The 13,834-nt window shown below is 41.1% G+C and overlaps 1 protein-coding gene across 1 annotated transcript in view; it reads right to left on the bottom strand.

Annotated features, from left to right (window-relative positions):
* PTPRN2 (protein tyrosine phosphatase receptor type N2) overlaps positions 1–13,834 on the bottom strand; it is a 1,011,953-nt gene that overhangs the window by 342,122 nt on the left and 655,997 nt on the right. Inside the window, exon 12 of the mRNA XM_090047600.1 lies at positions 7,330–7,394. Within this exon, the coding sequence (XP_089903726.1) occupies positions 7,330–7,394 (65 nt within the window). The remainder of the gene's footprint in view (positions 1–7,329; positions 7,395–13,834) is intronic.

Below are 13,834 nucleotides of genomic sequence, written 5' to 3'. Positions count from 1 at the left end.
CAGGGATGGTGGGGAACTGCATGGCTGGAAGCATAGACAGGGGCTGGGCCATCACACGCTGCCCCATACTGCCAGTTGGGGCTGGGATGCAGCAGGGAGGACCAGAAGCACAGCTCTGGTCCAAGGCCATGCTGAAGGCAGCTGGAGGAGGGTGAGGGGCTCCTGGCGGTCTCAGTCCTACCTGCAGCAGTTGCAGTGGCTCCTGCTTGTGCAGGCAGTGATGAAGTGAGTTTGACCCCAGCACAGGCTGGAGGGAGGAGGAGGGGACACTAGTGGCACCGCCCCATCCCAGCCTGGGGCTCATGCACTGCACCAGGTGGTCTGGCCATGGCCCCCTGCCACTCAGGCAGCATCTCCCAAACACACATGGCTGCCCCTGCCCCCGAGAATGTGGGTACCAGTATGCAGCTCCCCACCACCCCTGAAGGACCTCCCTTTCCCCTTCCCTTTTCCCCCTTCCCCCACTTGAGTTGTGTGAGTCTGCACAGGACTAGCTGGGGCAGGGGGCAGCTGGTAGCCCCCTCCAGCAGGGTTGAGGGGAAAGGGGCTATGTGCTGAGAATGAGGGGCACCAGCAGGGCTGGAGGTGGGTAGGGGGCCGTGGGTTGGGAGTGCAGGGCAAAGGCTGGTCCAGGGGACTCTGAGTCAGGAGTAAGGGGCACACACAGGACTGGTGGGGTAGGAGGCTGATGGTCTGGCGTGAAAAGCATGGGGGCAGTGGGGAGCTGTGGGGCCACAGGGCCGTGGGTCAGGAATAAGGGCAAGGCTGCAGGTGGGGTAGGGAGTGAGGGGTACTGACAGGGCCAGGGGGCTGAGGGGCACCAGCAGGATTGCAGGGGTGGGGGGCTTTAGATCAGGAGTGAGGGGCAACAGCCTGGGCAGGGCCAGGGCACTGGTATATGAGGGCTTCTCAGCACCACGAAGCAGCAGGGGGGACAGCTGCAGCTGGACTTACATCCTGGTGAGCGAAGTGGGCAGGGGGAGCTCTGATTTACCATGATAAAAAAAACCAATATCAAATGCCAAAATATAGTTATTTAGAATTTATTTTATTGTAATGATTGAGGTGCTGGTAGGTTTCCAAACTGCTTTAAAATGGTAAATACATCAATAAAACATCATGTTAAACTAATACTAATGTGTATAGTGATGTTGCATTTTAATTGTGGAAAAATGTGGATTTGGGGCTTTTAAGTCAGATAATTTTTTATTTTTTGACTTTTTACCAGAGATTTTGAGATTTTTAAATGGAAATAACTAGGATCCCTGATAACCACCAATAACCTAGCTGGACTATTTTACAGAAACGTGGTGGTGGTACCAACTTCCAAAGCTGAAGACCCTTACAAAGAATGCTCTCCCAAGGTATAACTACACTACTATCCGGGAGAGTGATTGTGGCCCAGGTTGATATTTGTAAACTGGCTTTAAACTAGCTTGCTTATGTACTGACAACAACATGACTGCTGCAGAATGGGGATCAGCTGGGCTGCAAAACCCACATGAAATCCTGGTAAATACTTGGGCAGTCAGTCTGTGCAGCGCTTTATGCTGCTGCCAGGATTTGAGCTAGCTAGTTTAGAGGTAGTTCAGATGAGCTGGACTGCACTATACAAATAACTTATACAAGCAGGACTCCAGTTTCTGTGTCACTGCTGACTACAACTGCCCAAGGAAAAAGGCAGCTTTTGTAGGTCCCTATTTAGTATCACAACTAACGGCTTAAATTCCATATTGTAGCTGAGTAGGTTAAAGAATACTGAAGTCACATTCTCTAGTAAGATATCCTTCAACACCAGCCATTAGTCAAAATCTGAAGCAACTTCAGTTTCTGGAGAGTTTTCAAATGTCACTGCATGGGGAAAATGGCACTAGCCCACTTCGATGATGTCAGTCGATGGCAATAGCTGCAATATCCATCCCTCACTGAAAGAAACATGTGCAAGCCTCTTAGCCAAATAGGGATGAGAAATAGCCAAACTGGGTAAGACTGCTAGCTGCTCTCCTACAAAATGGCAGCCATCTGGCTCAATCAGAGGAATAATATTATCTTTGACACTGCTTGTGTTCTCTCTCCCAGTCACCACGATTGCCGTCTCTAGACTGAGTCTATCTGGCAAGATACTGAAATACTACAGCCAGTATAAAACTGTGCTAGGTCTGAGAATGTGTTTTCACAGCAACCTGAAATATTTCAGATCTAATATCATTGTTACATTAGGAAAGATGATCATTTGGATATTTGATTCCTACTCACCAAGGCATTTATTTTATTGTAGAAAGTTCCCTCCCCTGTACTTCCAGCTGAATATCTCACCATCCCCTGGGATGATGTTTCAAATATTGATTTTCATGTTTGATTGTAGCAACATAAATATTAGGTCATTCCAACATATTTCTCAACTGTTCAAAATACAGATAACAGGGATTCCCCTGAAACATGTCAAAATAGGATGGAGCTGCTTTGGAACATCTGGGTGCACAGCAGAACATTAATTTCACTTAATTTGGTTTGTGGAATTTCCACTTTTTAGTTTAAAAGAGCTGTTTTATCTTTGATGTCTGTCACAATATAAGTGAATCAAAAAGCAATGCAACTTGCAAGCTCTGGATGCAGTTAAAAGTCTAATAACTGGACTATTTTATGCATTTTTCTTTAGGAAACTGGTAGAGAAAAATTTAAAATATAGTACCGATAAGCTGGTGAGCTCATGCCAGCCCCAGCAAGAACCGGTGACACGCCAAAGTCTAAGACTACAGAGAGTATCATTTATTATTCAAAGAGAAAAACTCATGAAGTTATGTGAAAGAAGCAATTCCCTTGGTCCTAGCAGTCTCCAGTTGCCTTTTCCCTTGCCTCTCAGCCCCAGGAAGAGGACCTGCCTCTTCCTTTGCTTGTGTCATGTGACAGCAGATTGGTTTTGGCCCTTTCCTGGATATTTCAGTCAGTTATCAGGCTCTTTTCCAGTGTCTAAAAGGCAGAAAGCAGGGTAGACTTGCACCATACAGGCTAACTAAAGAGATGCATAAGCTATGAGATGGTCACAGAAATTTTACTGAATTCACAATTGACCTCAGTTGAGAGACTGAGCTTCGTCTGGGCCCTGTTCACTTGGCCTTCTCAAAAAAGGAAAAAAAAATGAGCTGGGCTTTGCTGCGGTTTGGCTGTGCAACTGTCAGGAAGCAAATTCCAGCAGATCTGTAGCAGTAACTGGGGGAACTGTAGCTTTTAGGGGCTCTTACAAATGCCAGCTGGAACCAGCTGTTGTCTCTTGCAGGGGCTCCATACTGAATGAAGCAATGGCCAACTACTAAATTGTATTTAAAAAATTGATGAATATAGCACATAAAGATGAAAGATCTGAGTGACATTGAGAGAGTCCAGAGGAGAGCTATGTGCATGATTAGTGGTCAAGACAGCAGGACTTACGAGGAGAAGCTGAGAGGCATGGGACTCTTCAGCCTGTAGATGCAAAGGCTCGGGGGGGGGGGGGCTGGTGGCAGTACATAAGTATGCATCAGGAACTGGGAGAAAATATGTTCACCAGGGCACCCAAAGGGAAGACAAGATCTAATGGTCACAAAGCGCTGGAAGACCGTTTCAGACTAGACATAATGAAAAACTTCTTTACTGTCCAAGTATCCAGAATCTGGAACAGACTCCCCCCAGAAGTTGTGCAAGCATCTACTCAAAATACTTTTAAGAAACACTTGGATGCTTATGTTCCTGGGGTCATCTGACCCCAGCTGACTTCCTGCCCCTGGGCAGGGGGCTGGATCTGATGACGTCACAAGGTCCTTTCCGGCCCTAATGTCTATGAAATCTATGAAATATATGACATGTTTCTAAACAGAAGGGAAAAAATAGTTAAACTCAGAAGAGTTTGTAGCTGACCTCCGACTGAAGGTCCAAGCTTGCAATTTAAGTGGCTGAGTCCCTGATAAGACGCCAGATCATGATTGAAATCTGGGAACAATTTCCTGAGAGACATCACCAGAAGGCTCAGAATTAGTGCTTAACAGGACAATTAGCATTTGCCACAGAAAGTCATTCACCCACACCAGGCAGAAATCCAGGGTGGTGACACTGATGACATGATAGGGAATCCAAAATTGTAAAAGAACAGATTGTGGAGCTAATTTACCGACCTCTCATAGTCAGTTCATCCTAACATCCAGCTTAAATCTCCCCTGTTGTATTTTAAGATCATTACTTGTCCTGTCACTATGGAGTACAGGAACGATACCAAAAACTTCTCTGTTTGATACATCAGTAGGTTTCTGGCTTTAGAAAAAAAGAATGTGTGCTGAGCCTATTTAAGAGACACCATTTCTACAAATTTCCGTTTGAGGTGTTTTACAATAACATAGATTGAACTTTGATAATGTAAAGGCATTTGAGTGAAGAAAGGAAACAGAAGAAGGTTATGCCCTGAGCAGTTTTGGAAAGAAAAAGACGTGCAGGGCTAGTGCTAAATAAAACACCAACCAACCAACCAAAACAAATAACAATAATAATACCTAAATACAAAATCAAGTTCACGTAGGGGCCTAAGAGCTGGAATAGGATCCAGACCTTCACATCTATATTTATGGAATCTGGGAGCAGCTGAAATACACTAGAAACTGTATTTTGCCATCGCCAAAAAAACTGCCCGGTCCAAGAATACTAAGATCACTGTTTCATCCAGAAATGCATAATTGCCATATTTAACACAAAACTGGGAGATATTTGGTGGTTACAGACAATCACTCTAAGGCATAAGTGCATTGGAACAAAATCCAATTCATGTACATCACAATTTAATTAAAAAAACACCCTGTCCAGGCAGATGAAATGTGACTAAGATTGGCAGTCTCGTTGTTGAAGATGGGTCCCTGCTGAAACAATTAAGGTGACAAACACAGGGTGGCCAAAAGCGAATATTTTTCATGCCTACTATCAATTTACGGAGTTGCATAAGACATTAGGACGACAATTCATGAGACTGCTTGCAGAAAAGTGTTAAAACGGGTACCTGAGACTCACTTAGGGCTCATTTCCCAAAAAAAGAGCCAAAGATGCTTCCTATTCCATGCTTCAGGTGACCACAGACATTAAGGAAACTGTTAAGGCTTATAACGTGCCAAAAATAGAGACTTGAGTCAAGTGAATAAGTCCAGGTTGGAGTAAGCCATGTTCAATTTACATTGGCTGGAAAAAGCTGCGTTTGCCATAAACTACTATTCTCACTTCCTTAAGATAGCCCCACTGGAAGAGACCACAGCAAATCAGGTGAGTGTACATAGCAAATCCATTTTTGTTGAGACAGTAATGTCTGACAAAGAGCTGTAGCTTACTGGGACTGAATTTAAGCAGTCTGTAGTGAAGTACAAGCTTAGTCATTTCATTGCTAGTTCCCATAAGCCCTTGTACAATAGCTTGGGGGAAAAAAGTGTAAAAAAATATACAAAGGACTGGCTTAATCACAGAGCTATATTATTTTTCATGAGGTAAGATTGTTCAGAAATGTATTTTGTGTGTGTACAATTGTAACTGATAAACTTCTTAGGGGAAAGCACGCACCAGAGAGCTTCTGGGTCCTCATCCAACAAAATACGTCAGCAGTTGAATCAAAGAGTTCCCATATAATATCTTAATGTTATAAACAACTTGATTGTTTTTCACCTGGTCAGTATACCTAGTAAATACATATATTTAAATATATGCCTTAGCTTGGTTTATTTCTTTCCACTTATGGCCTGCTAAAAATGCACCATGTTGTAAAAAATGCAAAACACCGGCAACTGATTAGGTAATCCAAATCAGAGTTTAAAAGTCACTGAGGAAACAAGAATAATATAATAATAATAATAATAATAATAATAATATAGTGATGCTCTGTACGCTATAACAATATAGCAAAACTCTGTACACTGAAACTTTTCTGCAGACTTCCCAATGCCTGTTTCATTTTTCCATCTCATTCTACCCTTTTAGCTCGAAAGCAGATGCTTTCAAGGCAAGTTTTCCCCTCCATAAAGCTTTTCAAAATCACAAATATTTTCCTTATTTAAGTGAAGTACCAAGTTCTGAAAATAATGCGTAAAATTAGAATTGACTTCACCATCTGCTAAATTATTGCAGTGCCTCTCAGACTGAAAGATGCAAAATATGGCTCTTCGCTGAGAATCTTATCTGAAGCACTTCGAAGTCAATGGCACTCACTCTGCAGTGACTTCCACAGGCTTTGGATAATGCCTAGAACTCCAACCATCCAAGTACTTAGAAACAGGTGTCATTTTACTAGCAGCAGTCCCACAGACTTCAGAGGGCCTAGCCACATGAGTACAATTTTGCAAATCCAGACCGCAACCTCAAGTACTGTAAAGCAGCACAGCTCTAATAAAGTCAATGAAGCTTCTCTGATTTATACTAGCCAAGCAGGTTTGTATGTTTGTAGTTACTGCCTTTAGATCCACAAACTAATGCAAGTTCTGGGTACACAGAAGATTTTGCAATTGCCAACTTTTTAGGGCTGACTGCTTCATTGTTCATTATTCATATGTGCAATCCCTTGGAGGACTGGCTGTTTGTTATAGACGGATAAGAATAGGAGATTCCAGAAATTGAGAATGAATCACAAATAGTTAATCTACTTCAATATTTAACCAATTACTGGTTTTCCTTAATTCTGTAAATAATACAATCATAAAAACCCAGCATTTGCCTGAACTTCTTAACATTCTCCACTAACAAAATAATTTAAAAGTAAAAGAAAATAAACATTATGTCCATTAAATCAGCACCAGAATTATAACTCATCATAGTTCATACAGTGTTCTTAGCAGATAACATCATTTTTTATTAATAATAATGAACTTAGTTGAGTTTTTTTTATTAGTAATATCACTATAGTGTATCAGAGTCATATTTATATTTCAAGTTAAACCCAAAAGACACTGAAAATAAGCAAGCTGTGCACAGATACATTCCTCCTTACATCTGCAAGCTCTTTGCCCCAAGTTTAGATTTCACTGGTCTAGACAAGATAGCACTCAAACCTAGGGGGAATAATATACTGCAATTGCTTTGCTTATGTTTTGGGATTTTGTTCCTCATATACAACAAAGTGATGAGATACATTTTTTAAATGCCACCGAGCTTTATTCCTAAAAACTGAACTTCTTCTCTGTGGGATACAGAACTATTTGTGCGGCAGACTGTATTCTGACAGATGCAACTGTATCATAAAAAGGCACTGGTAGTTGACATACATGAGCTCTACAATTTCATAAAAGAACAATTAAAATGTTTTTAAGACTACAAAACGCCCCCCAAGTCACTTACCTCCCCCATGCCAGTCTGCAGGATTTTCAGTCCAGTTGCTTTTTCAAGCTTGTCTTTGTTGACAGCTGTTAGGAAAATTAAGATTTACAGAGTTAAGGCAAAGCTGGGACCTTGATGAGTTTGCAGCATTCACTATATAACTAAGCTTTTTCCCCCTGCCAACAAATTCAAAACAACTCTCATGTATCTATGGAATATCTTTCATTGATAGCAGCTCTGCTATTGAGTTCATGGCATTAATTTTTCGTTATTATCTAAAAGCGAAAAAACCAAACCAGACGAGCTTGCTTCAGTATATTACACCTCCCCTTAATTTGCAAATTATGGGAAGAGAAGAATAAAAATAAAACATACCCAAGAAAATATTAGAAATGTTATAATATTAAATGGGGTTTGGATTTATCAGAACTCTAAAATGCTCTGTGCCTACAATGACTGCTGGGGTCATACAGGATTTTACTGACAGAGTCTTCCTTCTAATAGACCTGTGCCAGACCAACTTTCTTCCCTAGTTCAGTTTGAGCCCTCTGGATGGACTTCCATTTTCTCTCCTTATACCCCTAATCTAGGCCTTAGTCATCTTCTGTCTAGGCACCTTCCTGGTGCTACAGCTATGGGCAATATTTCTACAGTATTTATAACCTACAGATGCAAATACATCACAATAAACAGAATGATCCTTGTTTTGTGGATGAGGTCAATGGCTTACCCTACAATGTGATCCTACATTTAAATGAATTATCCCAGTGTTTAATTTTGTTTTCCTTTAATACTTTCCACATCCATGAAAAAAAACAAAACAGTATTCAAACTGAATAGAACCATCAAAGATAAAAAAATCCTGTATGATATGGTCATTCAATTCACTTAGGCACTTCAGGGAAGTCTGTCTGAATAAGGTAAAATGCATAGACATAAACCAAGGTGGAGGAGTCAGGAAGTAACTTGCCCACACACAGTTGGTCAGAGAATCAGAGCCTGTGCCAGGATTAGGATTAAGGTCTCCCTGTGCCTGATTTTCAGATTGAACGCCCCAAAACATTTACGTACCTATGCAGACTTTCACGTTTTTCACAGACGTGCAAAAACCCACCCAGCACATGCTATCACAAATGCCTAAGATGAATACACTAACACTGTAAGCCAAAAAGGCTACTTGTGTACTTGAGCTGCTTCATACGCTTGGACTAGGTAACACTGAACTGAGGTGCCATGTAGGAGTTACATTTGAGTCTTATTTTCTTGTATTTTTAAGTTATTCTAAATCTAAATAAACATATGAATCCCTAGAATCAACCCCCTTCTCCTACTTCCTAGGATCCAGCATGTTACTTCTGCATGCTGAGGCTGCATCAACATATTCATTTATAGAATGTACATGTAAATACATTTATGAGAAATGCAAAAATTAAGATGCTTCACAGAAATTGAAAACTCAACCAGCTTGTTAAGATAAATGTAAGTGGCCAGCAGAAGGCTTTACAATCTGCTGTCAGCACAGAATAAATACAATTACACAACATAGCATATGCCATGTAAATACAGTGCAAATAAACAAACCAACATAAACCCCCATCCTTGGTTCTATTCTGCTTATATGATTGATAAGAAAATATTGAGTCTGCTAGATTATTAACTTCTAGAATAATTACAGAGTATTAGGCCAGAAGAGATAAGGTTTTATTTTTTGTCTTCTGTAGTCTCGTAATTACTGAAACTTTTGGATTTTCAATAAGACGCACATAAAAAAATACCTTTATGGCATTAACATTGGCTCAACTCAAGCAACAATTTTACCAGTATTTTATTCCTACTTTATGCCAATAAACACCTGCCAAAATTAAAAGAAAGACTTAAACCATCACTTGAAAGTGGATGTGGCAGAGTAAGGCTTCCTGAATGCACAGTGTGTCCAGGAATGTGGTATTGAATGAGACTCTGGGTGAGGTCAGCAGGAAATTCTGGGTGACAGACCAGGTGTAGGCCAGCCACAAAGGTAGCAGCAAGCTCTTCTTACCTCTGTAGTGTAAATAGTTGTATACAAGTTTCTGTAGATAATAAGGGGTTATTTCCACATTGTAAAGCTCAGGATACAATACGGTAGCAAAAGTGGAAGGCACAGCATCAGAGCCATAGCCAGACATTTTGGTGCCCAGCGCAGGTCATGTGCAGAATGCCACCCTTTGTGCTAGCAGGTGCATCTATACAAGATGTTTACTGTGGAGCTGCCTAATTAGCTCTGCAGTGAACCTTCAACATCTACATGTGACCATGTTAGGCCACAGGAAATAAACTAATTCTGCCCTAGGTTAGTACTTGTAAATACAAGTGCTATGCTATAGTGGAGTTCTTTAGTGTGCAGCAATGCATGTGTAGATGCTGGCAGGATTGGCTGAGGCACAAGGGTGCTTCAGTGCGGGGGCTGCCTGCTGGCTAGCCCCACACTGGACCACCCTTGTGCTCCAGCTGGCTCCTCTGCAGCACATTGAGCCAGGTCAGAGCATCCCCAGGCTGCCAGGCTGAGACCCTGGGCACTCTGTCAGCTGGAGCTGCTCCGACCCAGCTCAACATGCTGCAGTCCTGGGTGCTTGTTCAACCACTGTGCCCGGGAGCAATAAACTCCAGGGCACACTGTGCTGGAGTTCATTGCTCCATACTAATACAATGTGTAGATGTACCCACTAGGTAGTACAGGAAGAGCAAAAGATTGGTCAGCTCCCAACAGTTGCAGGCAATGGACCACTTGGATGTGTGCAATGCCTATTATACATAGAGGAAGGGAAGCAAGAAAATAGCCATAGAGAAATTATACAAATATTTAAAGATCATTTTATTCCTAGAAAAAATATAATTTATGAGAAATAAATGTCCTGGATAAGAACACAAAAAGGAAGGGGAAACTGGAAGTTTGTCCAGACCTAAAACTAAAAAGTTACTCCCGTGGATATGGAACACCCACAGACCGTTTCATCAAAAGCCAGACAGCCCTAGGATGTTACAGTAAACAGCTTGAGTGATTACTGAGAAAGGGACCTGACACTAGAAAAAGGCAATATGTGTATAGAAAGATGCAGAACAAACAGAAACACAAGTAAAATGCCTAGAGAAAGACATGCAAGAAGTCACTGCTAGCACCATTACTAAACCATCAAAACAAAAGCCTACCAAAATCAATCCAGGCAAGCCTAGTCATGTGGGAAGTCATAAACAATGTCAGTGATGTGGTAACTGCATGAATATCAAAAGTGACTTGCATTTGGGCAAAAATGTGGAAGTTATAATAAACCGGCCCATTGTGTTAATATGTGCAGAGAAACTATCAACATATATACCATGAAGATTATTGAATTTATGAAGTGCAAAAACAGACTCAAGTGAAGAGAAAGAAGTGTTCCTAAGCATTTTCCAAGAAGAGCCCAAAAGCTTGAAATGTAGGCTAATTAAAATGCAGACAAATGGCACCTATGTTATCTCCAAGATAGATACTGGGGCACGACTAAACGTAATTGTAGAAACTAAAATAGAGGGGGCCTATAAAAATGAGAGAGTCTAAAGTGTCTGTGAAAAGCTGTAATGAAGGGACCCTTGTAGTGGTAGGAGGGTGCACCCTCACACTGAGGTATACAGGACAACAACAGAACAAGTTTGTGGTGGTATACAGAGGAACGGGTAAGCTACTTGGTCCTGTTAAGATGATGTATACCATAGGGAGGTTGAACAATGACACTGAACCAAATTTGAAGGCATTACTAGGCATCCTATGAAGACTCACAGGGAATGGTCACCTCCCAGTGACATAAAATACAGTTAAGAGAAGATGCAAAACCAGTGATACCTACTACATGAAAAGCCCCACATGTCTTAAGAAAAAGACACAAAGAAGGGCTACAAACCAAGGCAGGAACGGTGCAAGAGAATACAAGAAACAACAGACCAGACCCATTCCCTGGTAACAGTAAGGAGACGAGAGGGGAACTACAACTATGTACAAACCCAAGGGAGTTGAACAAAAACTTAAAAAGAGGACACTTTCACTTACCCACAGGAAATGTCTGAGGTGGCACGAGAGTTAAATTTTTAACCCCCAAAATTTACCCTTAAATTTCTACTTCAACTTATATACCATAGAAATACTTCAGCCGGACTCCCCACCACATGGAGAGGCAGCGTGCTGCTGTCTAAGGGCTTCTCCAGCACTGACTGATGCCAAGGCAAGCTCCTGCATTTCCCCCCCTCTCCTGCCTCTGCTGCCTGACACCCGAGCCAACCTGGCCACCCAAACCCCATGCAGAAGTGGTGAGGGGCCTGGTTCTTTTTTTCAGCAGAGCCTTCCTGCCCCAGTACTATAGTTCTTTGATCCATTAAAAGACATCAAACTAGAGCCTCAAAAGATGAATTTGGACTACTACAGCATCATGGAATTGATTGGTTGCTAGTTTCATATGCATCTAGGGCTATGACCACTGCATAAAAATTATATGCATAAAGTGAAAAACCTTTGGCCTGGGTTATGGATGTACAAGATTCTATGACTTAAGGTATCATCAGAGATTCACTGCAGAAACAGATCACAAACCACTGACTGATACATTCCAAAAAAGGACTTGGAGATACACCACCAAGTGTACAGTGATTACTTTTGAAACTGCAGAAGTAAGATATGACTCTGGAGTTCCAACCCGGATGCCACTTAGTTGTAGTGGAAACACTTTCAAGAGCATACTCTCTGTCCAACATTTCACAACCAGATGATCTAAAGCAGACTGTAACCATACATGTAAACATGATTAAAGCATCATGCAAGGTGCCTCCAGGCATTTGGTGATGAACTGGTGATGGAAATGGCTAAAGATGAAACACTGCAAACATTGTTAGAAGCAATAAGGAGGGAAACATTACTATTTCCCAGCTGTAAATTCTCAATATAAAAATGAACTCTCGTGTAGTCATGAAAGGTACACAGACTTTGATTTCAGCAATGATGAGAAAGAAAAATTTGGAATAAATACACAAATGACATCAGGAAGTGACCAAATGAAAAGCAAAGCCAGAAAAGTCTTTTGTTCAAGGATGTATAGTTTTATGGAAGACATGGTAAGAAAGGTATGAAATGCAAGACATACAAGGATGCCCAGCAAAAAGAACCAATGGCACCCCATGAGCAACTTGATATTCCTTGAGACAAAGTAAGAACTAACATGTTCAGTTTGGGAAGACATGACTGCCTGATTATAATGGACAACTATAGCAATTTCCCAGAAGTAGTGATGCTTGAAGATACCACAATGATGACAGATGTCAGGTATATTAAATCTAAATTTATATGACATGGAATTCCAAGAACTAAAAATCTTACTAATTACTAAAAATGGACCACAGTTGAAGAATAGGGCATTTCAAAACTTGGCTCAAATGTATGACTTTTGTCATAAGATATCCAATCCGAATACCCTCAAGACAATGGGTTGGCAGAATGTGGAATGCATATTGTAAATAATTTGCTTAAAAAACAAAGGAGGAAGGAGAATATCCCTACTTGGTATTATTCAGCTACAGATCTATACCACTGCAGTGTGGAAAGTCACCTATGGATTCCTATACAACAGGCATATAAAAACTTGACTACCTGACATATGGGCAAGAAATAAAGGGGCAAAGGAGTCTCTGATAGTGTGGAAAAGATAGGGAAAGTACAATCAGATGCATAATTATGAGAAAAAGGAAGGTCACTTCCACAACTATGAAAAACAGTAATTCAGTGCAAGTTTGGCAAGATGGACATTATTCAGTTAAAGTGACAGTAATTAAAGAGGAGTTACCTCACACTTACTTGGCGCTCACAAATCTTAAGAAGGAATCAAAGACTTCTCAAAATCCCTGACAATGAGGATGCTATGAGTGAAATAAGGACAGAGACACGAGATGAAACTAATTTACAAATTTACCCAGAATGTGACCAGGAGACTGAACAGTCAAATGCAGGTAAGGACATAGACAAAGAGGAGCTGCAGTACAGTAGAGATGAAAGTTTACTGAGACAGCCAAAGAAACTGATTGAGATACACTAGCTTGACTTTGTAATAGCTGTATAGCTTTGTATAGCTTGGTGATCAGGAGGCTAGTGCAAAAACATGACAGTGAGATGTTATCAGCTGAATATGTACCAAGCTTAGAAGTAGGTTTGAAACCAGGTAACAATTCAAGGTACTCTTTAAATATATTGCCATATATACTTAAATCTAAGATAACCTTGAATTTAAGAGGATCCCCCAATAATTATGTTCTATAAATGGAAAAATGATAAATTTGTAATAATTGTCCATGTATAGAATGTAATTATTCATAGACATCATAGACATCAGGGCTGGAAGGGACTTCGGGAGATCATCGAGCCCAGCCCCTGCCCAAAGGGCAGGAAGTCAGCTGGGGTCATAGGATCCCAGCAAGATAAGCATCCAGTTTACTCTTGAAGGTGTTCAATGTAGGTGCTTGAACCACCTCCGCT

The sequence above is a fragment of the Crocodylus siamensis genome, chromosome 5, assembly GCF_052110815.1.
Source record: "Crocodylus siamensis isolate JL-2025a chromosome 5, ASM5211081v1, whole genome shotgun sequence".
NCBI lineage: Eukaryota > Metazoa > Chordata > Crocodylia > Crocodylidae > Crocodylus > Crocodylus siamensis.
This window is presented reverse-complemented; position numbering and strand designations above follow the sequence as displayed.